Source organism: Megalops cyprinoides, chromosome 2, assembly GCF_013368585.1.
Source record: "Megalops cyprinoides isolate fMegCyp1 chromosome 2, fMegCyp1.pri, whole genome shotgun sequence".
Taxonomy (NCBI): Eukaryota; Metazoa; Chordata; class Actinopteri; order Elopiformes; family Megalopidae; genus Megalops; species Megalops cyprinoides.
Genome location: NC_050584.1, coordinates 2,544,672 through 2,570,870, shown reverse-complemented (window position 1 = coordinate 2,570,870; position 26,199 = coordinate 2,544,672). Strand labels below are relative to the sequence as shown.

Below are 26,199 nucleotides of genomic sequence, written 5' to 3'. Positions count from 1 at the left end.
TACTGGGCTGATTACAATAACATGGGCAAAGAGGCAAGGGGTTAACGCCTGTGCGCTGTCAACTGAACGCTGGTCTGCATTTTACACCACAGGTACAGCGTATAAGCCGCTGATGAAAGAAATGTTGCTGGTAATGTGTTTGCTCCAATAAAAACATAAAGAGCCCTTTTAAACAGAACACCCATTATTTAACAGTGTCAAAATCCATTAAATGTAAACAATCACAATTAACTTCAGTAAGAACTTGTATTATTACTCTGACAGACATGTTACATGTGAAAAGATGAATGGCTTACCTAAAAAACACAACATAAAACATTAAAAGGACTGTTTGAAACGCACTCTTGCAAAGACCACTGTCGACAGTTACTTGCGTTAAATCATTTTGCTCATCACCAGCTCCCAAAACTTTGTTTTCACCGTTACACTTTCTTATTAATTTAACTCTGATCTCCAGAACACATTCAAACCTTTGGGACAGGGTTATGATGAGGGCGCGTATTTGTCATTGCCCGCAAATATGCGTGCTGAGCTTCGTTACTCTTCGCTGCTGAAACGTACCCGACTCCATCCCCCTTCCCATGAACGCCCAACTTCCATTACTGCCCAGGGACCACGTGATTGGTCAGAATTCAGCTTCCCAGTCCACGTAGAGTCTCTCATTGGTTTATTAACCTGTCGATCAAAGTAGGAGCGCTGCGCTGACATAAAGTATTGGCTCTTCCTGCCCAGGTGGGCGGGATGTGTATTTCCCATTTCGGACGCTGTAATTCAATGCCGTCAACCTGCAGCCACTGTTGATGTTTACTATCAATGCGTTTTTATCAAACAATACAGCCCCGCAGTAATGGACTGAACTGGACATTGATTATTATTTGTCATTTCTGTCTCTTCATAACTACTGCGCAAACCGCCGATTTGCCTGGTTTCGGTGGTGGCGACAGTGGCTGTTTTCAAAGCTCTGGATAGCAGTCTGGGCAGTCGGGCTGTACGGCTGCAAACGGCCCCCTTTCAGCACCGTCCTGCTCTCGCAATGATGTTTATTTTATAAAGATGGCCGTGAGCGGGACCCTCTAAACTAAATGACTGTCAGAAATATCGCCTCCATTTGTAATATGGTAAGTAGAGCGCTGGCTGTAACTAGCTGGCTAGCTTCGATCGAGTGCAGACTTTTTGCTAATGATGTGATGATGTCACCATAGTCGTAAAAATATTTATATATTCATAGCTTCCGTTACCCTCTGCAGTGTGATGAATTTTATATATTTATATATATTATGTATATTCACGGAGCTTTAAAAGACGGTTACAAGGGGCAGTCGTAGCCCTGGCTGCGACCAGGTGATGTAATGGTGGTCCCGGGTCACCTCGCTGTAGACAGTCATAACATTGGGGCCTCGTCTGCTATGTTGTGAAGTGCACTTGCTGTGTACTACTAGTAATGTCATACTGCTCCTGATTGTTTCGCTGGGTCTGCTTACTTAGCTTCCTGTTTTATCTGTCTGGGTAGCTAAATTGTGAATAGGATCTGATTGGGAAGGGTTTGGATTGGCCTGGCCGCCGACCGACCACACGGTTTGAAGATGCAGGCTGACAGGCTCTGGCCGGTCTGTAGGGCCGTTTCAGGGAGACGGAACTGGGCTGATCTCCGCTTAAATTCTCCTTTTTTGTGGCGGAGGCGCGGCGGTCACGGTGCGTTATCGTTCCTGAAATTCGTGCCCAGTAAAAGCGCAGGCGATCGTTCATACGGGACGATTACAGAGAGTCGTTCATTCTGTGTGCTAACGCGGGGCGTGTAAATCGCAACTTTCAGACACGACCCGTGGTCAAGTAGCGGTTTAATTATGTTAAAAACAGGAGAAGGCGGTAAGAGCTTGCTCAGCGCTCTGCTGAAGCTGAACGTCCCGGGAGACGCTGCTGTTGTGCGTCCAGCCCAGTGTAGTATATAGTATAGTAGAGCCCCATACCAGACGTTTGAAGAAATTCTCCAACTTTACACTCAGACAGCAGAGGTTCGAGTGCAGTAAGTTAGATTTGGATTGCATCCTTATTCTTTGCAAGGGGTCCGTTTGCTACAGTGAAGATGGAAAATGGGCTCGTTTTAAAAAGTCAGGCTTCGGGCAGAAATGATGGCTGCTGCAGACAGGTGTGCAGGTAGGCTGATCACCTGAGAACATCCCAGAGCCCTCAGAGGGAGCCCCATATGGATTTTTTTTTTTTTTATGACATAATGCAGTCACACATGGTTTGTGGTTAATACGAGTCTAAGAAAGAAAGTCAGTGCAAGAGAGAACTTCATGGTACTTGTGATTCCTAAAGTGGTGGCATGGAAACAGCAGCTCCTGTCTGACAACGTAGAGTGAGAGGAGTGTTTCTCTCCCCTGTGGAGGAGGAGGTGTCAGCAGCTTGGCCTCACAGCGTAGAGTGAGAGGAGTGTTTCTCTCCCCTGTGGAGGAGGAGGTGTCAGCAGCTTGGTCTCACAGCGTAGAGTGAGAAGAGTGTTTCTCTCCCCTGTGGAGGAGGAGGTGTCAGCAGCTCGATCTCACATCGTAGAGTGAGAGGAGTGTTTCCAGTGTGCAAGATACCAGTATGCAACAAGGAAAAAACCGGCAGACTAACATTATGGCAGCATACCTAGGGGATGGGAGGCAAGGGACCAGCATAATCATGAGGGTGACCCTAAGGCAGTCAACACCAGATCACAGCACAGAGTCCATGCAATGATAAAGTGACAGCAATGACCACTTAGTCCACCAGAGACTCTATGATCCATTCCAGCACCAGGCTATGTCCCTCAGATGAAGGATTTACTGTATATTTACTGTATATTTTGAGCCTAGTTAAAGGTGGAGAGAGATTATTCTCCCCGAACCTCGGTGAGTGAGCTGATCCACAGGAGAGGGGCTCGATAGGAAAAGGCTCTACCGCCTGTGGTAGTTTTGCCCACTCTTGGAACGATGAGAAGCCCAGCATTTTGGGAACGAAGGGCTCTTTGTGGAAGGTATGGGTGAAGAAGGTCCTTAAGATAGGGAGGGGCAAGCCCATTTAAACCCTTAAATGTGAGCAGAAGTATTTTAAAATCAATCCAGTATTTAATGGGTTGCCAATGGAGAGAAAATAGAATTGGGGCAATGTGTTCAAAGCGTTTAGTTCTAGTTAAGATACGAGCAGCTGCATTTTGTACTGGCTGAAGGGGTTTTAGTGAGACATTTGCACATCCTGAGAAGAGGGCATTACAGTAGTCTAATCTGGATGTTACAAAAGTGTGGATTAGCTTTTCAGCGTCATTAATTGATACAATTTTCCTGATTTTGGCCATATTTGGCTTTATTTCTCAAATGAAAGAAGGCTGTCCTATAGGTGTTTTAAAAGAGAGCTCAGGATCAATAATGACAGCAAGGTCTTTGATAGCTGCACTTGGGGCAAGGGAGACACCATCAAGGTCTAGTGTAAAATGAGTGAATTTGCTCCTGATTGACTTTGGCCAACAACCAATATTTCGGTTTTGTCTGAGTTAAGGAGGAGAAAATTTCGGGCCATCCATTTCTTTACATCTGTCAGGCAGGCCTCCATGTTTGATATATTCAAAGGGACATCAGGTTTGACTGATATGTGTAACTGAGTGTCATCCATGTAACAGTGGAAGCTAATGCCATGTTTACGGATGATATCGCCAAGAGGCAACATGTATAACGAGAAGAGCAGAGACCCAAGCACGGATCCTTGTGGTACATCATATCTTTCTCTGGAACAAGCGGAAGATTCATTGTTAATGGAGACAAGCTGATATCGTTCTGATAGATAGGACCTAAACCAAGATAGAGCCTGTCCTCTTATACCAACCAGGTTTTCGAGGCGGTCAAGGAGGATACAGTGATTGATAGTATGAAAGGCTGCACTTAAGTCTAGTAGCACAAGAAGAGAGACACAGCCATTGTCACAGGAGAGTAGAAGATCATTGAGCATTTTCAGAAGAGTGGTTTCCGTACTATGATGAGGTCTAAACCCAGACTGAAAGACTTCCAAAATGTTGTTAGAGTGTAAAAATGCACAGAGTTGCTTTGATACTGCTTTTTCCAGGATTTTTGAGAGGAATGGAAGATTTGAGATGGGTCTGTAGTTTGACAAGTCATTGGGGTCTAGATTGGGCTTCTTCAGAACAGGCTTGATCACTGCTACTTTGAAGGACTGAGGTACATGTCCAGACGTAAGGGAGGCTTTGACAAGATTTAATAACGGTGTGCCAATTGCAGGTAGTAGCTGTTTTAGGAAGGCGGTTGGTATGGAGTCTAGTTGGCTGGTAGAGTTTTTAGATGAATTGATTAAAGAAAAAAAGTCACTAAATTCAATGGGTATAAAAGAGTCAAAGCACGAGGTAAGCCTAAAAGACATACCTACGTTGTCTGTGACGGGCCTGGCCAGGCTGAGGGAGAAGTCGATGGAAATTTTTGTATTGTGTCTCTTATCTTTATGATTTTACTACCCAAGAAGTTCATAAAGTCATCGCTACTATTTTACATTTACATTTATTCATTTAGCAGACGCTTTTATCCAAAGCGACTTACATAGGTTACAGTTCTTTACAATGTTATCCATTTATACAGCTGGATATTTACTGTGCTACTATAAATTGCTGGCATGTTGGGGTTAACTGATGCAGGACTCTTAGTTAATCTGGCAATAGTGCTAAACAGATACCTAGGATTGTCCTTATTTTTTTCAATAAGGGTAGAGAAATATTTGGATCTGGCAGCAATGAGGGCATGCTTATAGGTTAGGAGACTTTCCTTCCACACCAGGAAAACAACTTGTAATTTGGTGGAGGGCCATTTTCTTTCGAGTTTTTGTGTAGCTTGTTTGAGAGCACGGGTATGGTCATTGTACCAAGGTGCTAGCTTTTTGTCTGTGATTTTCTTCCTTTGAAGGGGAACAACGGCATCCAGAGTTTTATGTAAAGTAGAGTCGATACTGTCTGCGAGTTGATTAATTTCAGTTAAACTAGGGTTTGAACATAAGCTAGAGGAGATTTCATTGTATGGGCTGTATGATGTAGGGAGCTCATTGATAAAGGCAATAGCTGTAAAGATGAAAACGTGCGTCTAGAAGAAAATTTGGGCTCCGATATTGTGAAGCACGTTAGCGGTAAATTGAAAGAGATGAGATAGTGGTTTGATAACACGGGATTGTGTGCCATAATTTCTACCTGGTTAATGTCTGCTCCATATGTGAGGACCAAATCTAGAGTATGGCTACAGTAATGTGTGGGTTTATCCACAGCTTGATAGAGTCCAATAGGTTCAATGATAGACAAAAATGCTGTTCTGAATGAGTCATGTTCATGTTCATGGTTATCCATATGCACATTAAAGTTGTCTACTATCAGCCTTTTCTGTATTAACAAAAGGGTCGGATAAAAAGTTGGCAAATTCCATTAAGAAAACATTATAAGGGCCAGGTGGCCTGTAAACTATTACCAGGGTAAATAGCTGAAATGCAGTCTTGTCAGGATGTGCAAGGCTAAGTACTAACAGTTCACCGAATGAAAGTTATAGCCAGGTTTGAAAGTGGCACAGTTTGGAGCTGTAGGCCGAGGGACCTGGTGATTGCAATAAAGTCATTAGGTTTAAGTCAAGTTTCAGTCAGGCATAAGATATCAAATTGGTGATCAGTAATCAATTCGTTTACTAATGTAGTTTTAGGTTGTAATGACCTAATATTTATTCACCCAATCGTAGGGACCATTTGTCTGCAAATACTACTTTCAGGTTTGTCAAATTAAATTTTTATCAGATTGTCAGCACAAACGCCCCCTACTAGATGTTTTTAAGAAGTTTCGGACCGAAAGTCAGGGAACAGACACTGTCTCTATGGGACTGAGTTTAAGCGGTGGTTCAAGGGAAAAAGCAGACATCTGTGTAGGACAGAAAGTCTGCTGCCTAGCCTTGGCCCTGATCAGTCAAGGTTTAGAGGAATTCAGACTATGACCCGGGTTTCTTGAGATGATAGCTGCACCTTCCCTCAAGGGGTGGATGCCATCTCGTTTTAAAAGACCAGGCCTCCCCCAAAACTTGTGCCAATTGTCTATAAAACCCACATTGTTAGAGAGGCACCACTCAGACAACCAAGAATTAAGTGACGTTAATCTGCTGTAGATCTTGTCACCGCGCCGCATGGGGATGGGGCCAGAGAAGATTACTGACTCTGACATTTGTTTTGCAATTTTGCTCACCGATTTTATTGTTAGCTTAGTTATTTCTGACTGTCTCATGCAGACGTGTTAGCGCCGACGTGAATAATAATTTTAGTGTATTTACTTTTACTTTTACCTTTAGCCAGCACTTTCAAATTGGCTTCAGTGTTGGTCGCTCTGGCTGCAGGAACGCAATTGTCTATGGTCGTTGGCATCTCTACTTTCACGTTTTTAAGAATGGAATCATCAATAATCAGGCTTCTCAGCAGGTGCCTTACTGAGGGGGGAGAACCTGTTTGAAACGTGAACCGAGGGTTGGTGGTGCACCGGGGGCTTACGTTCACATCTATTTTCCTGAACCGTAACCCACTTGCCTTGCTGCGAAGGCTCTGCTGGGACTGAGCTAGGGGAAAGGCTAACTGACGCATCTGGTACCTAAAAAGACTTGATAAACTTTTCACTAGCTTTAATTTCATATAAGGTGCGGATGCGTGCTTCTAACTCTGCTACTTCTCTGTCAATCTAGTGTTTAGCTCACATTTATCACAAATGAAGTTAGCAGTACTGGCAAAGAAGGAGTAACTAAACATGTTGCACACTGAGCAGGGCAGACAGTGAGAGGGAGGAGAACTAAGGATAGGAGAAACGGAGCTGCGAGAAGCCATCGTAGATAATTTAGCTGGCTACTTACGTTTATAGCCTTTAATTCACATGAAGGTGTTGGAATCCACAAACGCTCCGAGTTTGGGTCCTGGTTTGGTCCTAGCCAATCAGCATCCTGCATCTGCCATTCGGGAAGCGAGTAGCAGGAAGTACGAAACAGGAAGCAGATAACGAGCGAGTTTCTGCTTCCGTTTTGTTAACCTGTTGGCTGTTTTGGTCATTAATTAGCTGACAGCGGAGGAGGGGGAGGTTTTCATTACAGCGCTTTCGGCGCTGGAGTATTCAATGTGTGTTTTCGTTTTGTTAAACTGTTTATACATTAGAGAGTCTGGCTACTATTTGCTATTTATTTTAAGTTATAAAATATTTCCCTATATGGGAGATCTGGGCTATTATGCCGACTCTGCACATGTAAAAATAAACTCCTTCTTATGGAAAAAAAAACATTTGTTGTTTTGTTATTTTTTAATGGGTCACAGACACTCGTCCATTCTAAATAGTACATTTTAACCTTGTCGGTTAATGGTTGGTTAACGAGCGTTGGCTATCAGTCAGAAAAAAAATTCAAAATGAGCATCCGTAGTGTGTGTGTGTGTGTGTGTGTGTGTGCGCGCGCATGCATGCACACCCATGTGTGTGTGTCTGTGTATGTGTGTGTGTATGTCTGTGTGAGTGTGGGTGCGTGTGTGTCTGCTTGGGTGAATATGTGTTTGTGTGTGAGGATGAGTGTGTGTGTGCATGTAAACGTATGTGTGTAAGTGAGTATTTGTGTGTGTGTGTGTGTGTGTGTGTGTACTGCAGTGTTAGTTTCTCTCTCTCTGATGTCCTCTCCTCTCCCTCAGGGCACCAATGCCTCCGCCCTGGAAAAAGACATTGGTCCGGAGCAGTTCCCCATCAACGAACACTACTTTGGATTGGTCAACGTAAGTGTCACTCATCTTTGTCCCCTCTGTGGATTAGTTCACACAGAGCTAACCATGACTTCCTTTGTCTCTGGTATTCAGTCTGGTATTCAGGTATTACCGGTGAGAAAAGGTAGCAGTAAGCCTAACCTGTTACTGTTGCACACCTGACACAGTTTATTAGCTTCACTTTCTGTTTGCACACTGGAGTCGCATAACGAAAGCAATTCCAGGGCTGGCGCAGGGTTAGTATCTGAGAACCGATGGATTTCTGCAAATAAAATCACGTGCAGAATGGAGTGATCTTGAATTACGCTCTGCTTATTGGCCGGCAGTTATGCAGCCTAACGACATAAACAAGGGTAGGAGCCACGTGTCAGAGGTTTGGCGCCCCTTGCTTGGCCAGGCGCTGGTGTTGCCGGGAGAAATGCACAAGGCGACTGCGGTAGAAGGGTGTGACGCAGAGTGAAACGGCGTGCGTCTTTATCCCTCACGCGTATGCTTACACGTCCTCCTCAGAGCCTCTCGGGCTGCACAGGAGCGCGAGAGTGTGCAGCGGAGTCGCACGGCCAGTGGCACCTGCAGGAAGCTTGACACCGCAGCTAGAGTGGCAGACAGACCTCTGCCATACTGAACACTACAGTACAACTGCAGCTGCTACTGTCACCAAAACTTCATCAGTGCATCGCCAAAGTGCAGTTATGGTAATAGCTTAAAATATCATTTGAAAAAGTGAGATGCAAGTACTATAATAACCATTGTCTGGCCTCGGGATAGGGGCTGGGTGTTGGGCAGTCCATCACAGGGGTTGTGCTGGAGGTACAGGTTCAGGAAGTGCTGACTTATCCACCATGGCTGAAAACCTTATGTGAACTCTCATTAAAGTTCATTCACTGCCTTTGATCAGCCCACTTAGCTGCTTCGGTCTGGGGTTGAATTTACTGCTGTGCCAAGTGTTTAGGTTCAACAGCAGCTTTTTCGCAGTCAGAAAGCAGTCATTCCCAGTGCTGCCCCCTACTGGTGTGGAGGTTATGAGGTGGCCTGTATATGTTTACCTGTTTGGTCGTTATGTGACTTTTGTTGGTCTGTGTCTGTGAACACGTTTACTGAAAAAACTGGATTTGGATGAAACTTGGGGAATCGGTTGTCTGTCAGACATAAATTTGCAGAGTTTTGAAGCGTTTGCTGTGTTTGTGGCACCACAGTAGTTTTTCCCAGGTATGATGACACCAGCCTTTCTTTAAGGGCATCTGCTGGTGTCCATCCACACTTGAGGTTTGAATAAAGTTTTCTTCCCTCGCAGTTTGGCAACACATGCTACTGCAACTCGGTTCTGCAAGCCCTGTACTTCTGTCGGCCGTTCCGGGAGAACGTGCTGGCCTACAAGGCCCAGCAGAAGAAGAAGGAGAACCTGTTGACCTGCCTGGCTGACCTGTTCCACAGCATTGCCACACAGAAGAAGAAGGTGGGCGTCATCCCGCCCAAGAAATTCATCTCACGCCTGCGCAAGGAGAACGGTGAGCGAGCAGCCTGAGCACAATGTATGTATGTGCGAGCTGATTGCCTGACGACAGACGCCACATTCACTCTGCAGCAGCTAGTCATGACTGATGAACCGGCAAGATTCTCTACAGCCGGTGTGTGTGTGTGTGTCTGTATGTCTGTGTGTCTGTCTGTGTCTGTGTGTAGTTCAGTGGGGCTAGCAGTTATTCTCTGGTCCGTTTTGATGTCAATCCACAAGTTCAGCCCTCTGACTTTTGCCCCTTTTCCACCAAGGCAGTTCAAGGGCCGGTTCGGAGCCGTTGTCTAATCTCGAAACAGTTTTTGCATTTCAACAGCCAAAGAACCAGCTACCAGCCAGGAAAACTGGTTCAAGAGCAGCACCAACACTTTGCTGGTCTAGAACCAAGAACCGCTTACGTCAGGGGCTGGGGGCGGGATTATTGTGACCAACAAGACCAACTAAAGCTTTGTAACCACCATTTTTAAAAAAAACAGAGCGAGTGTAGTGTCTAGTCTGTTTTATTCAGTAAGTTTTATTTTTCAAATGTTTCGCCTTGTTGCTGGCCAGCTATGTATTTCTTAGCTGTTTAGCGAGCTACTAATTCTCACATTAATGTTACGAACATAACATTGATGGCTAGCTAACTGGCTAGCTAGCTAGCTGTTGGTCAGCTAACATTACTGAAGCAAGTGTAGCTACTAATTTCACGCATCAATGTTACGTTCAATGTTCATAACATTGATGTGAGAAATTAGTAGCTATGCTTGCTTGGGTAATGTTAGCTGACCAACAGCTAGCTAGCCAGCTACCGTATCCTTGGTAACAGTAGCTTTGTTTTTTAAAGCACTGTTCTCTTATTTTTGTTGTTGTTTTTAGAGTTGTCTCCCATCGATGAAGTCGATGCATGTTTGGATGCAAATGTAGGCTCACAAAGCCAGGAGCAACACTTGTAAAGAGACGATGTAGTCCGCCATTGTTGTTGTTGTGCTTGACGCTAGCAGGAAAGCGGAGATGTATACAGTGACATGGTTCTATGGTGGCTCTCTAGCCCGTGGAAAAGCAAACTGGTTCTTAGAAGGTTCGCAAGTTGAACCAACTCTGAACCGTCACTAGCACCAGCCCAGAACTAGCACCTTGTTCGCGTTGGTGGAAAGGGGGTATTTGCCATGACTGTTCCAGCTTGCTGATTTTGTCACTGAAGACACAGTAACAGTGGCCTCTCGGAGGACAAATGACAGTAGGAGAGCTAAAGCCAGCGGGCTTTCACTGAGTGCGGTCACAGGAGTGTCACAGACGTACAGTGTTCATGCACCAGTGCTAAATATTCTACTTTTTTCTTTCTTACCATTTCAAGCTTGTTGTGTGTTTGGCTGCAGGGACATCCATGATATGAATGATAATACCTTTTCTGTCTGGATAAAATGCTGAGCAGCATTTCGACAGAAGGTGTCTATTTCCCAAACTGTAATGTAAATTCTGGGTAACCCCACCCTAGTTGCACCATTTGGGGGTGTCCTCGGGATTTCTGCGGATTGCAGTGACAAACACAGCTGCAGTTCAAGTGTGCTGTTCACACCTGTCACATCACCTGGATGCACACCAGAGCTCCAAAATCCTGCACTGCTGAGGGATATACCATCAGCCTTTTCTCCATGGAAAGGGAATCTGAAATTAAATGATCTTTATTTATAATTATAAGTTTATTATAATTATAAGTAATCTTTTCAGGAAGTAGCTTTAGATTTAGATGGTACAAGTGCTTGACCACCACTTTAAAGTCAAAACTGTTTCACCAACTAAAAATCTGCTCAAAGATTGTAGGCCAACCCTTTGAGAAATTCTACAAATTGGCCTACCATAGTAATATATTAAGGCTGGCCAACAACATTGTCTCTGACCCCAACCATGTACTGAACAGTGTATACAAAATGTTACCATCAAACCGGAGACACAGGGTTCCAAGATTCAATAGGGTTAGACTGAAGCACTCTTTTGTGCATCAGTCAATCCTAAAACTAAACATGGAGCTTAATCCCAGATCAAATGTACATTGAATATTGTCCCTTGTGATGGTTATGTTAAATGTATTTATCTTTGTTTCATTGTCCTAATTCTTGTCTTCTCTGTGATGTTGCAAATGGAGTTGCTGTGATGCAAGAAAAGTATCATCATCGTCATCATCATCATCATCATCAGATATGGATGTAGCCTTCAGGGCTAAAATAATAATTGGAGACCAGTACAATCCACCAGTAATGTGGATGCACTGACTGTGAGTTTCTCCAGCAGAAGAACCTGGTGCATAAAGTGGCTTTTCATCTTGAGAGAGCACTATGTTGTCAGTCCAGTCTAGCGTGATGTCACAGAAAGAGCAAGTTATCTGATAGGTACTACACTACACCAATCACCAGTCCTTCGTTTACATTTACATTTACATTTATTTATTTAGCAGACGATTTTATCCAAAGCGACTTACAAAAGTGCATACAGCAAGTATAGCAACAGTACGGGGACAGGATGTGTACAGTTCCACAATGAGACAGTTCTCAGCTGAGAGCAAGGTCTGTTTGAGGACATAGTACTATTAGATTTGTATAATTACAGCCTATAGGGCAACTAATACGATACACTTTCAAACGGCAAACTTCAACAACTTCAAACGGCGCAATGAGCATCAGGGTAAAGGCGGCAACAAGAAACAATTTAAAAAGCACAATTTAAAAAGCACAGCAATTTACGACAGCACTGATTGGGGGGGGGGGGGACAGCAATTGTGTGCTGGGTCAGTCCAGGTAGAGTCTGAAGAGGTGCGTCTTCAGGCCCCGTCTGAAGGAATGGGGTGAAGAAGCTGTCCGTAGCGAGACAGGGAGTTCGTTCCACCACTGGGGAGCGATGTGGGTGAAACGCCGATGTCTGGCAGAACGAGCACCTCCTGCCTTGACCATGCAAGGAGCGAGGCGTCCAGTTGCTGCTGAGCGCAGGGGCTCGGGCTGGTGTGTAGGGCTGGATGAGTTCTTGGAGGTAGGCAGGGGCTGTCCTGTTGATTGCAGAGAAGGCGAGGGTCAGGGTCTTGAATCTGATCCTGGCAGCGACAGGAAGCCAGTGGAGGGATTTAAGCAGGGGAGTGACATGGGAGAATTTGGGAAGGTTGAAGATCAGTCGGGCAGCTGCATTCTGGATGAGCTGGAGAGACTGGGTGGTACAGGCTGGGAGGCCTGCCAGGAGAGCGTTGCAGTAGTCCAGTCGAGGGCAAACTGTGGCCTGGATAAGGAGCTGCGTCGCGTATGTTGTCAGGAACGGACGAATCCTCCTGATGTTGTGGAGGAGGGATCGGCAGGCCCGTGACGTGCAAGCAATGTACTCCTTGAAGTCCAGGTTACTGTCGAGGATGACGCCCAAGCTCTTCGTTCCACTGTACATTTTGAGAAAATTACAAACTCTCACAAACCAGATTAATTATTATATTGACAGAAATCCACCTTGCATTGATTAAGGTTCAGAATGTTACAGGCCCCCAAACTGGGTCTGCGCCCCACACCTCAGTCACGCCATTCAGAATGTTCTGGACACATCACTGACTCTGGGTTCAGATGGTCATTCTGCGGTCATATTACCTCAAGAAGTCATGTCTCCTTTCTTCACTCCTGAAGCTGTTTCCTGTATAACCAGAGGGTTCTGTTTTGTTTTGTTTAGTTTAGTATTGTTCAGTCACACAGCACTGCTTGGTTAAGTGGGCTGTAACAGGATTTATGAAAACAAACTGTTTGGAACTGGAAGATTCATTGATGCTTTTTTATAGGAACGTGTACTCAAACAGGCACAGGGACACACTTCGTACACCAGCCTATACTCTGATCTGAAAACAGACTTGTATTTCTGGTCTTAGTCATAGTTTTTCTCCGTGGAGTTAAAGGAAACATCAGGAAAGCAAGGTGCAAATCGTAGCCAGTTTTGCTGAGGTGGAACGTTGTGTAGGCCATATATCTTGTTTATTTATGACTTAGAATAAAATGTTCTGGACATTTAAATGTCCTCTACATTTTTCGATTGAAGAGCCTTGTTTGTGTCCTCTCTCTCTTCCTTAAGCAATGCAGTCTGTCTGAGTGAGAGGCTGCAGCAGCAAAGGAAATAATGTTTTCATATCGCATGCAATAAACAGACAATTCATTCCGCAAGTGAGAAAAGGGAAGCTGAAAAAGAAGCATGCACAGTGGATGAAGAAGTTGTTACAGGACAGTTTGAAACAAAAAAGTTAATGATTTAGAAAATACAATTCAGACAGCTCAGAGAGTAATTAGATTACAGTATTATGCGAGCTCAAGTTAAAGAAATGGGGAAAAAGGGAAGCTGAAAGGCATTTTGAAAGACAGATTGCACTAGATGCAAAGAGCAACTCTAAACGCTTTTTTCAATACTACCGTTGAATGGATAGCTAAGGATGAGATAAGAGGTATAAAAAATAAGGATGGAGTTATGGCTTATGATAAAGCTATTGCTGTTACCCTAAATGGTTGCTTTGTGGAGAGTTTCACTAGTGAAGTGTTTTCACATATGCCTTCAGGTGCATTCAGTTCTCAGAGTCTTATGGAGGAAATTGATTTAAATGATGCTGAAGTACTAGATAGTCTTCAAAAACCTAAAACAAATAAGGCCGCAGACCCCGATGGAATATATCCAAGAGTTCTCAGGGAACTACTGGAATCCATCATTAGGGACAATTTGGAATTATCCCTTGAACAAAATGGTATCTTAAATGATAGCCAGCATGGTTTTCGCAGAGATGCTTAACCAACCTCCTGGACTTTTCAGGAAGCTACAGTGTTTTTAGACTCAAACCTTATGATATTATCTATTTGGACTTTCAAAAGGCATTTCACAAAGTACCGCATGAGAGGCTCATAGTGAAAATGAAATCTGCAGGAATTACAGGAGATATCACTGAGTGGGTTTGAAGTTGGTTGTCTAGTAGAAAGGAGACTGTAACTTTAGGAGGAATTGTATCAGAGCAGGGTCCTCTAGGAAGTGGAGTCCCGCAGGGATCAGTGTTGGGGCCTTTGCTTTTCCTTATATACATAAATGATCTTGGTGCAGAGGTTAGTAGTAAAATAGTAAAATTTGCAGATGATACAAAACTAGGGGGTCTAGCCAACAGTATAGAATCAACTAAAGTAATACAGGAAGACCTAAACAGCATCCAAAAGTGGACAGATACCAGGCAGATAACATTCAAGTCTTGCATGTGGGAAATAAGAACCTTAGACATGATTACTTCATGGGGGGGGAAACTAGAATGTGGTCAATTTGAAGAAGACTTGGGAGTAATAGTTGACCCAAGCTTAGCAGGATCTAGGCAGTGTTCTGTAGCAGTAAAAAAGGCCAACAGGATGCTGGGATATATAGCCAAAATTATTGATTATAAATTTAAGGAGGTTATGTTGAAATTATACAATGCTTTAGTCAGACCTCACTTGGAATATTGTGTGCAGTTCCGGGCACCGCACTATAAGAAAGATATTGAGGTTCTTGGAAAACTTCAAAGAAGGGCAACTAAATTAGTTCCTGGCATGAAATATAAAAGCTACGAGGAAAGACTCAAGTTACTTAACCTATTTAGACTTAGCGAGAGGAGACTTAGGGGTGATTTAATAGAGGTTTTTAAATTTATAAAAGGACTCAATAAGGTTAACTATAATAGATTTTTTAAGGTAAGTTCAGTCTGTAGAAAAAGGGGACATAAATGGAAACTAGTTAAGAATAAGTTCCGCACTGATAAAAGGAAGTATTATTTTACACAAAGAGTTATCAATGCATGGTATAGGTTGCCAGGCCATGTAGTTGAGGCAGAGACCCTTGCTGTGTTCAAGTCCAGACTTGAGGCAGTTTTGGATACTCTTTTAATTGTAATGGTGAGCTTTGTTGGGCCGAATGGCCTGTTCTTGTCATAATATGTTCTTATGTTCACACTGCTGGTCTCTCCACTGCTCCACACTGCTGCTCCACACTGCTACCCTGACCAGTGCTCCACACTGATGCTCTGACCACTGCTCCACACTGCCCCCTACTGACCACTGTTCAATTCAATTCAGTTTATTTGTTTACATTTACATTTATTTATTTAGCAGACGCTTTTATCCAAAGCGACATACAAAAGTATATATATAAGTATATATAAAAGTAAAATTTATATAGCGCTTTTTACAACATGAGTTGTCAGAAAGCAGCTTTACATCTTTACACCAGGCCTGATACCCCCTCAGAGCAAGCCAAAGGCGACAGTGGCAAGGAAAAACTCCCTGACTAATAGGAAGAAACCTTGAGCAGCACCTGGGTCAGAGGGGGAGCCCATCTGCTTCTGGCTGGCACTGGGTGGACAACTGAGTAGAAAAGAATTTCCTGTGAAGTTCTTAACAGTACTTAAGAATGATGAAACATGTAGGTAGTAGGACACAGCAATATAGGTGTGTAAGACACAATGAGTCTTGTAAATCTTAAATCTGAAAAGTTATACAGCAGAATATGCATGGCATGTACTCCTCGAGGGTCCAGTTCTTGATACATGGAGGGCTCCACAGAAATGATGGTGAGGAAGCTGAGCTGGGGGTCGCGAAGTGGTGCTTGAGGTACAGCTCCAGGCAGGAGCCCAGAGCCGGGTGGGGAAAACAGAATTGAAAAACATAGTGGATTATTAGTGGTTAGTGGATAAGAGTGGCAGGAATGTACAGCAGAGAGGCAGGAGAGGAGGGGCAGGGAAAAAGATGCCAGCTGTTCCAACAAGGAAAAAAACCCCAGCAGGCTAACATTATGGCAGCATACCTAGGGGACGGGAGACAAGGGACCAGCATAATCATGAGGGTGACCCTAAGGCAGTCAACACCAGATCACAGCACAGAGTCCATGCAATGATAAAGTGACAGCAATAACCACTTAGTCCACCAGAGACTCTATGATCCATTCCAGCACCAGGCTATGTCCCTCAGCTGAAGGATTTACTGTATATTTACTGTATATTTTGAGCCTAGTTAAAGGTGGAGAGAGATTATGCTCCCCGAACCTCGGTGAGTGAGCTGTTCCATAGGAGAGGGGCTCGATAGGAAAAGGCTCTACCACCTATGGTAGTTTTGCCCACTCTTGGAACGATGAGAAGCCCAGCATTTTGGGAACGAAGGGCTCTTTGTGGAAGGTATGGGTGAAGAAGGTCCTTAAGATAGGGAAGGGCAAGCCCATTTAAAGCCTTAAATGTGAGCACTAGTATTTTAAAATCAATCCAGTATTTAATGGGTAGCCACTGGAGAGAAGCTAGAACTGGGGTAATGTGCTCAAAGCGTTTAGCTCTAGTTAAGATACGAGCAGCTGCATTTTGTACTGGCTGAAGGGGTTTTAGTGAGACATTTGCACATCCTGACAAGAGGGCATTACAGTAGTCTAATCTGGATGTTACAAAAGTGTGGATTAGCTTTTCAGCATCATTAATTGATACAATTTTCTTGATTTTGGCTATATTTCTCAAATGAAAGAAGGCTGTCCTAGAGGTGTTAGTTATATGAGTTTCAAAAGAGAGCTCAGGATCAATAACAACACCAAGGTCTTTAGATAGAGAAAGATAGAGCCTGTCCTCTTATACCAAACAGGTTTTCGAGGCGGTCAAGGAGGATACAGTGATCGATAGTATGAAAGGCTGCACTTAAGTCTAGTAGCACGAGAAGAGAGATACAGCCATTGTCACAGGAGAGTAGAAGATCATTGAGCACTTTCAGAAGAGTGGTTTCTGTACTATGATGAGGTCTAAACCCAGACTGAAAGACTTCCAAAATGTTGTTAGAGTGTAAAAATGCACAGAGTTGCTTTGATACTGCTTTTTCCAGGATTTTTGAGAGGAATGGAAGATTTGAGATGGGCCTGTAGTTTGACAAGTCATTGGGGTCTAGATTGGGCTTCTTCAGAACAGGCTTGATAACTGCTACTTTGAAGGACTGAGGTACGTGTCCAGACATAAGGGAGGCTTTGACAAGTTTTAATAACAGTGTGCCAATTGCAGGTAGTAGCTGTTTTAGGAAGGCGGTTGGTATGGAGTCTAGTTGGCTGGTAGAGTTTTTAGATGAATTGATTAAAGAAAAAAGTCACTAAATTCAATGTGTATAATAATGGGGACTGTTCCACACTGCCCCCTACTGACCACCTCTCCACATTGCTGCTCCACACTCCCCCCTACTAACCACTGCTCTGACCGCTGCTCTACACTGCTACCCTGATCACTGCTCTAACGGTGAGTCTCTCTGTTGCCCGCTACAGACCTGTTTGATAACTACATGCAGCAGGATGCGCACGAGTTCCTGAACTACCTGCTGAACACGGTGGCGGACATCCTGCAGGAGGAGAGGAAGCAGGAGAGGCAGAACGGCCGTCTGAAGAATGGCACCGTCGCCGTGGAGACAGAGGAGAACAAGGCTGAGCCCACCTGGGTGCACGACATCTTCCAGGGCACGCTGACCAATGAGACGCGCTGCCTCAACTGCGAGACGGTGAGAACGCTACCCGCAGCAGGAAGTACGCACGCTAGGTGTCTGGTGTCACGCGGAAGGGGATGCACGGGATTATGAACAAAAATTACTGAAGTGGATTTAATGAAAGCAAATCATAGTCTGATGAGCTAAAAGATTGAAGATTATGCAGTAAAAAACAAACCCAAAATGTTGCTTTTATTATGCATACAGTTTTATAGAGTGCATGTCATACAGTCACTGATGTTGAAGCCTAATGTTGTCTATAGGGGATCATTAAGATGTCAGTAAGAACTCCTTAAAATCTCGATTAAAGAGAACTTTCAGATTGTATCTCCTTTTCAATAAAACAACTATGCTCCAGGTTGCTCTAACCCTCACCCAGCTCCTCCAGTGTGTTATTTTAATCTTTTATCAGTATTTATTCTCATACTTTCTGCCATGTGTGACTTGTGTTTGCATCACATGAACAGATTTACAGTTATTCATTTGGCAGACTCTTTTATCCAAAGCGACTTACAAGTGAGTACAGTATAACACAAGCGAAAAACCATGAGCCCCTTTCACACATGCACTGGAAGCCGGAACGTATCCGGCCCTTAGACGGAGGAGCTGTATGTGAGAACGCAAATGTCCGAAACAGTCGGACTGGACATGTGACGGACTTCGTTCTGCCAGCTTCCTAGTACAAAGTCCGCCTCATGTCGGAGTGAGCCCATGTGTGAATAGAGCAGGCAACGTTCCGGAGAATCCACCGCGAGTGAGTGGGCGTGTTGATGACATTTCTATTATGCGACTGGCGCGAAACTGGAAGAATACAAACATCTGCTTTGTACTCTTTTCTGCGTGCCTGTACATAGCTTTCCATTGTTTCGTTGACATTGTGGATATGTCCAAATACATGCTATTTTGAGTCCAATGATCATTAAAGAAATAGTTAGCTATAGCTATACTGCCAAAACATGTCTCTTACGATGATTAATAACATTGGTTAGTAGTTTACTATCTGGTTAGTAGCTAGCTAAGCTGTAGCTAAGTAATAGTGATAGGTATAGTGAGATAGGTGAACTGGTGACCTAATATTACATAGCGAACAAGAAAAACTTACCTTATTGTTTTAATAAATGTATAATTAATAATAAATTATGTGTACCAGTAGCACCATTTGGATGGCTATGTGTGATATTTTTTATAGGCTACCCAAAAAGTACAATAGCTATGTTCGCCTTCTCCTCCTCCGTGCCACATTATGTACCCGTACCACCAAAAGGTAAGACATTGAAAAGAAAAAAACTGAAAGTACTTCAACTCGCGAATACTTTAGGTGATCTCCTCAATACTTTTCACTCGTGAAAATGGCGTCTAACTGGACAATACCACGAGGAAATCTGGACGTTTATAAACTCGCAATGATTTCAAGTGACAATGCAACATACTACAAATGTAATTATTAATGGTCGCATACTGGGTACTACACTGAAAAATAGCATGCAGCATACAGTATATACTTGTGTAGTACGCAGTACACAGTATGCAGTAGGCGGTTTCGAATACAGCCACTGCGATTTCTGCAGCGTACTTTTTGCATCATGTCCTGCCTCCTGCACGCTCTACCCAGGCGCCGCCCCTCACCTAAACCAAACCGGAGTATTTCCTGTGGGTGAGAACGCGTCTGTCACGGAAAATCTCCTGTTAGGTGCTACATGTGTGAAAGGGAAATTCCGGCCGATTTCCGGACCTGATTCTCCGCACTTTGTCCGGAGTTCATATGTGAAAACGGCTATACAGAGTCAACGATGTTAGAAGCACTGCATGACCATAGTAGTACATAGTAGCGCCTGGGCAGTCTGGACACTCATGCCTTGGTGTCACCCCCCTGTAGGTCAGCAGTAAAGACGAGGACTTTCTGGACCTCTCTGTGGACGTGGAGCAGAACACGTCAATAACACACTGTCTAAGGTAGGACAGCACACTGATAACGCACTGTATAAGGTAGATCAGCACACTGATGATGCACAATCTAAGGTAGGAGAGCACGCTGATAAGGTATTGTCTAAAGTAGGACAGCACCCTGATAACACACTCTGTAGAGGAACACACATGTAATGCAATTTCTAAGAGGGATGTGTGTGTGGTGTGTTTTACAGGGACTTCAGTAACACAGAAACTCTGTGTAGCGAATACAAATACTACTGTGAAACATGCTGCAGCAAGCAGGAGGCCCAGAAACGGTCAGTAGTGTGTGTGCGTGTGAGAGAGAGAGAGATGGTATTCTCTGTGTTTAGGATGAGGGTGAAGTGCTTACCAATAATCCAGGCTCTTTGTGTGTGTGTATTTATGAGAAGTGTATTAGGTGTGTGTGTGAGTGTGTGAGTGAGTGTCAGTGATGGTATTCTGTGTGTTTAGAATGAGTGTGAAGAGCTTGCCGATGATCCTGGCTGTGTGTGTGTGTGTGTGTGTTTAGAATGAGGGTGAAGCGCTTGCCGATGATCCTGGCTCTGCACCTGAAGCGCTTTAAGTACATGGAGCAGCTGCACCGCTACACCAAGCTGTCCTATCGCGTGGTCTTCCCCCTGGAGCTCCGCCTCTTCAACACCTCCGGAGACGCGGTCAACCTGGACCGCATGTACGACCTCGTTGCCGTGGTGGTGCACTGTGGCAGGTACGTAACACATGCGCACAGGCCATAAACACAAACGCTCACATACGGAGTTACATACAGTTACACACATTTCTGAAGACATCTTTGATTTCATACATAAAATCATGTTTGATTCGTCAGAACTAACATAGTTTCTCTTCGGTGTGCTTTTAGGCATGGTGGTGTACTGTATATAGGCATGTCAGATTCATAGCTGAAAATGTTATGATGTTGTTCTGCCTGTGTGTCTGTGTCAGAGCTGATCTTAGGTCGGTGAGGCAGGTTTATGTGAGAAGGACTGAAATGACCCTTCTGGACGTTTCACCGGCCTGCCAGCTGCCATGGCGACAGGCAGCATTGATGGGAGATGGGAGCGCTGCTCTACCGGTTTCTGTTTGCTTTAATCGCGTGTCCGAAGGGCTCATTGGCCTTTTTATTCACAGCTTTAAAACAAGATCCAGGACCTGACTAATGTCAGCTATGTGCCTTTAAATTTAACCATCTCAATATTCCGTATGCTGTGATATGCCAATATTCAAGTTGTTGATCTAAGCCATTTTTCCGCAAACATAGTACAAACCTCTCTTTGCAGTGTTTCACTTTATATTATTTTTATATGAATTGTTTTTCAGTGATTTATTTGAGAGCAATAAATACAGCTGAAGTCCTGTTACATAACATTAATGTAAGCGCTAATTTCAGAGCTGGTAGGACCTGGAAAACTCCTGCTCATCACAGAATGCCAAATTTCTTACAGAATTCCACTTCTACTGCTGCAAGATATTTCTGTAAACATGTTCGGGGTGTAATATATCTTGAGTCTGTAGATCCTGTCCCTCGTGTGGTGGATGCAGTGGTTTTTGGGGTCGCCTGGATCTGGGCGTTGTGGTGGGTTAGGGTTACAGTTAGGTTTTAGGGGTTACCCGGTTCTGGGCGCTGTGGTGGGTGAAGGTGTCGGAGGTAAATTTGCTGTTTTTTCTGTTTGTGGACAGCGGACCGAACCGAGGCCATTACATCACTATCGTAAAGAGTCACGGCTTCTGGCTGCTGTTTGACGATGACATCGTGGAGGTCAGTGAACATACCCCTGTGCCCCATCACCCCCTCCAGTTCACCCACGGCCTCCTCACAGTTTTTCCTCACTCTCTGTCTCCGCAGAAAATTGACGCTCAGGCCATCGAGGAGTTCTACGGTCTGACCTCTGACATTTCCAAAAACTCAGAGTCGGGGTACATCCTGTTCTACCAGTCCAGGGATTGACAGAGAGGAGGAGCAAGAGCCAGCAGCCAGCACTACACGCCCCCCCCTCCCGGTGGCTACCTCGACCCCGCCCTGCCCTTCTCCCCCCACCTCTCTGTCTCAGGACCCCCCTGAGTCATGTGCCAACAACTCCCCCAGACCTGCCCACAGACATACGTCAACTGTCAGGCCAATGAAGAAGCCTCTCTCCCAGACGCTGCCCCACACGGCATGCTGGGATTGCTCTCCATCAAACTGCTTTCAATCCAGGGCCACCTGCAGCTGGAAGGCACTTTATAACAATGACAAAACAAAAAAAACAACCAGCCTGGTCCAAACAACCCCGGAGATTCCAGAACCTGGCAGATTTCAGCCGCTCGGCTTTTCACTAAACAGTCTGGTATGTTTTCTTCGTGTGAGTGCAGATTCTGTCCTCTCTGCAGGAAGATGGGGCTGGGAGGGGCTCCTTCTTCAGGCCTGCCCCGGCCTGGAGGCAGGATTATTCTTGTCTTCTGTTGCATGTGTGAGGAAACGTTAATATTTATCTCAGTTGTTCTGATGTCAGCCTGAGGTGGTGTTTGCTTCGAACTCGGAGGTACTTTCTCATGTGGTTTGGCCAAAGCTCTGCTGTACAGGATACGTTGGGTATTCTAGATATAGTGGTTATGCTGGCTGTAGTGGTTATACTAGATATAGTGGTTATGTTTGCTACAGTGTTTGTGCTGGATGCAGTGGTTATACTGGTTACAATGGTTACAATGGTTACAATGGTGGATGTCCTGAATCCTGCCCTCTGTCTGTCTCTTTGCATGGTGGGGGGCTCTGGTCATTGTCTTAGAACTCTGAACCCCATGCTAGCTCAGCTAAACATGCGCACCCTGCTGTGGGCACCGCAGTGCATTATGGGATGGAGGAGGTCCGTAGCGTTTCTTTTCCTTTCCCTCCTCCGTCCTCTCCGCTGCTTATAGCAAGGGCTGTGCCTCTGCAGCCTGAGCTGGGGATGACCCCTGCCAGCAGCTGGGTTTAACAAGGCGAGACATGCACAGCCTCACCTGTTAGCTGACAGAGTGATTACATCACTTCCTGCCAGCTTGCGTAAACACACTGCAGATTAAGCTGTTCTATCCAGGTCTGGTGGAAAGAGATGGGGTTCAGGTCTACCATAACATAAGAATAACCGCGTCACACATTTCTCTGCCTCATCAGAGGCGTGAGACAGCAATGCACCGCATCTCGAGACACAGAGGCTCGTCTCCCAGACGACGGCAATGCAGTGGTGTCCCCTGCTCTCGGAGAGCAGCGGCTCAGCTTCCTCTTGCAGGGGTTAAAGGTTCAGTTGAAGGTTGTTGAGTGACTTGGCTGATGAGCACCTGTCTTTCTGCATCACCATGGCAGGGGGGAGGAGAGGGGAGTAGGTGTGTTCTCCCTTCTTTTGCCAAACCCTTGTTGACTGCCTGCATCATAAAAACAACAAAAACAGCAGAGAAAATGTGCTTCACACATATGCTTATGTTGACGGATAGCTTCCTGTGCCCTGAGATTTCACTTCCTGTATGTAGAGACAGATATCACTTCCTGTGTTCTGAAATGTCACTTCTTGTGTGCACCCTGAGTGGAAGCGGGGTTCTCTGAGAGCAGGGGCTGTCGGTTGCTGTCAGGAATGGAAATGACCTCGTTTTTCAGCGATGTTTTCACATGACGGGCGTGTCTCTGTGTGCTTCTGCAAGGTCTCCACCATGACATCAGGTCCTCGTCAGTCAGGCGTTGTTGACGCAGTTTGGTAGGTGATGCGCTGACTCACTACTGCCTCTCTCTGGAGTGCGTCCTCAGTGCCTGCTGGCTTACATGGGACAGACTACCACAGGCTCAGTATTTGGCTGAAGGTCAGTGCAGCAAGTACCTGCCCCACAGGAAAGATTCATATAATTATTTTTATTTCCTATTGAAAGACATCATTAGTTAGATGAATAATAATGGATAGTTTATATTATTATATGTTTGGATCCTCATAAGGGTGTCTGTGTCATAGCCTCTGACCTTTGAGTCTCTTCTTCCTGTCCTGTTCTTAAACACAAACAAACGAGACGGCATAAAATACTGGCATACCAGCGTAGTGTTTGTTCTGGTGTGTCTATCACAGGTCTGTCAAAGGCTCTTTCCAGCCAGGTGTGTAAGGGGTGGACCACCCACCTGAGCAGACAGACCACACCCATATAGGTTTCTATACCACAGACCGATATGAGTTAAGAAACCACACCTCTCTAAGATAACAAACTACACCCCCTGAGCAAACAAACTACACCCACTTGAGATGGCAGTCACTCTTAGTTGATCACAACAACATTTGAAGCCTACCAGTCTTCCCTATCCCAGCATTAATGTGGAGAAGAAAACCACGTTTTCAGATGTACATGTAGGAAATGTTTTTCCATTGCCTTTGTAGATTACAGTTTGCTGTAACTCAGATAACGCATAGCTTGACACCACCTTGTGGCTCACCTCACATACATATTATGGCTGTCTTATAATAATTTGATAACTTTTCTCGATTGTTTTTATGGGGGTTATTTATATCTTATCCTGCCTGAAGATGGCGGAGAAGGATAATGTGGAAAAGCAAATGGCTCAAACAGTTACCGAGAGAGTCAGTGCACAGAGCTGGAAGTAGGTTAGCGGTTCGATTGAGCCTCTAAAGATGGTGACCCAGTGACATCAAGGTGAAAGGTCAACCTGGCTTTGTTACTGCTAGACGGGTCTACAGTAAGTGCATCGGCTGTGAGGTTATGTGGCATTCTGCTGGAAGGGTGGAGGCAGGGAGGGTGGTGCCCCAGAGTTCTGAGTTGTAAATGCATGTCCTCAAAACACAGGCTGTGCGTTCTGCACAGAGACTGAAACATAGCTTTGTGTTGATTGGTTTGTTTGTATGTGTTTATGTGAGCGTGCGTCTTTGTGTGTGTGTATGCGTGTGTGCGTGTGTGCGTGTGCGTGTGCGTGTGTGTGTGAGTCTGTATTGTACATTTTTTACCTGTAGGATAATACCCTATTATCAGTGATTCGTCCCTCAAACCCCCCTCCATCATACTATGGGATGCTGGACAGCTGTGTGTGGTGAGACCACCACAAAAAAGTGAAAGACAGAAACGTGCCAAACGCTTTCAAAACAAAAACTATTTTATGTGTGGAAAATATTTAAAAATATGTATATAGAAATGACACTGCTCAAAAACATATATTTTTTAAAACCAAGAACTAAAAACACTAAAGTTGTTTGTGTTTGTGGAGTGGATGTAAGGTTGGAGTGCTCTCTCCGTGGAAGTCACTGGTGTGTCCCCCATGAAAGGACAGCACTCCCGTCTGTCTCTTATACTGTGGGGAAAAATGGTTCTGCTGACGAATTACTGAGCAAATTTAAGCAGGAGAGAAATAAACACTTTCAAAGTGCCCCAGCCAACATGTGTAATTCGAATCCTTTGATGTTGAAGCTGTCTTTCAAAAGCAGCAATAGCCATCTTAATCTGTCTGGTAATCATCAAATGATGCATATTATGCATATGCATATTTAATGTAATAATTTTGTATTGCTCGTTGCACTACCCAAAATGGATATCCTCATGTTCTGTCTTCAGTATGTAAACGGTAGGGATCTGTGGGATGAGAAGTTAATTAGAGAGAGATTACATCTGTTGTCTCGGTTGTCATCTCTCTGGTCATTTCCTGACCAGATATTCAGCTCAGAATGGTCAACACTGAACATTTTGTAAGGTCAAAGGTTTGAGACAGTGGGCACCATCCAGTCAGTGGAATGACCGGACAGATGGTGCCCACAGCCCCTCCCCTTGAGACACACCCATCCGTTGCTGTGCTGTGTAAGTGTTACACTGTGTGACCCCCCCCCCGCTTATGGGCATTGGCCTTTAGGAATCCCTCACTGTTGGTGGTAGGATAGAGAGTGAGTCCAGGTGTAGCGGTGTGTTACCTGAAAGTGCACTTTACTAGAGGAGAGCGAAATGCTTTAACTGTGTAAGAATGATTGAGTCGTGAGAAAATTAACTTTTTTTCCTGTCCTCAATAAAGACTTTATCAAACCACATCTGCTTCCTGCTGCGTTTTTTTCCACGTTTCTGCACTCGAGTCATTTATTGAGGACGCTGAGGTGTTGCTTTCATCACTTCCTGTTGATGACGTCATTGTGAGGTGCGCAGCATTCACTTGGACGGTCTGTTTCTGCGGTGATGGGGAACTGAATGTACAGATGGTATCTGTGGTGACGGGATGGGGGGGTGGGGGTGGCGCTGATGGTTTCCCTGACAACGATGAAGAGGCTGAATGGAGGAGACTGAACTGATGTGTGTTTGTGTTGTCTGGATGTGTCTGGCTGAACCGTGACATTGGACCAATCTCATGCCATCTGTCCAGGGGGCTCTTTGACAGAGAGACATAGCCTGCTGGTTAGAGAGCTGCACTTCTTCATGGGGTTGCAGGTTCAAGTGCACTGCTGTTGTTGCCGTGATGGTCATTTCCACTGAGTCATTTAACAGAACTTCGAACGACCAAGTGCAATC

At 44.7% G+C, this 26,199-nt stretch overlaps 1 protein-coding gene across 1 annotated transcript; it reads left to right on the top strand.

The window, feature by feature from the left end:
* The first annotated feature begins 753 nt into the window (after positions 1–753).
* usp46 (ubiquitin specific peptidase 46) lies at positions 754–22,121 on the top strand. Its single transcript, XM_036521432.1, has 9 exons — positions 754–1,118; positions 7,696–7,776; positions 9,059–9,272; positions 17,549–17,778; positions 19,640–19,716; positions 19,905–19,988; positions 20,222–20,419; positions 21,391–21,469; positions 21,557–22,121. The coding sequence occupies exons 1-9, from the start codon at positions 1,083–1,085 to the stop codon at positions 21,656–21,658; spliced, it is 1,101 nt and encodes a 366-aa protein (XP_036377325.1). The 5' UTR covers positions 754–1,082; the 3' UTR covers positions 21,659–22,121.
* Positions 22,122–26,199: the final 4,078 nt, after the last annotated feature.

Coding starts and splice junctions, on each gene's coding strand:
- usp46 (XM_036521432.1), top strand. CDS start 1,083: ATGACTGTCAGAAATATCGCCTCCATTTGTAATATG. Junction 9,273..17,548: donor ACGCCTGCGCAAGGAGAACG/GTGAGCGAGCAG, acceptor TGCCCGCTACAG/ACCTGTTTGATAACTACATG. Junction 20,420..21,390: donor GTGGTGGTGCACTGTGGCAG/GTACGTAACACA, acceptor GTTTGTGGACAG/CGGACCGAACCGAGGCCATT.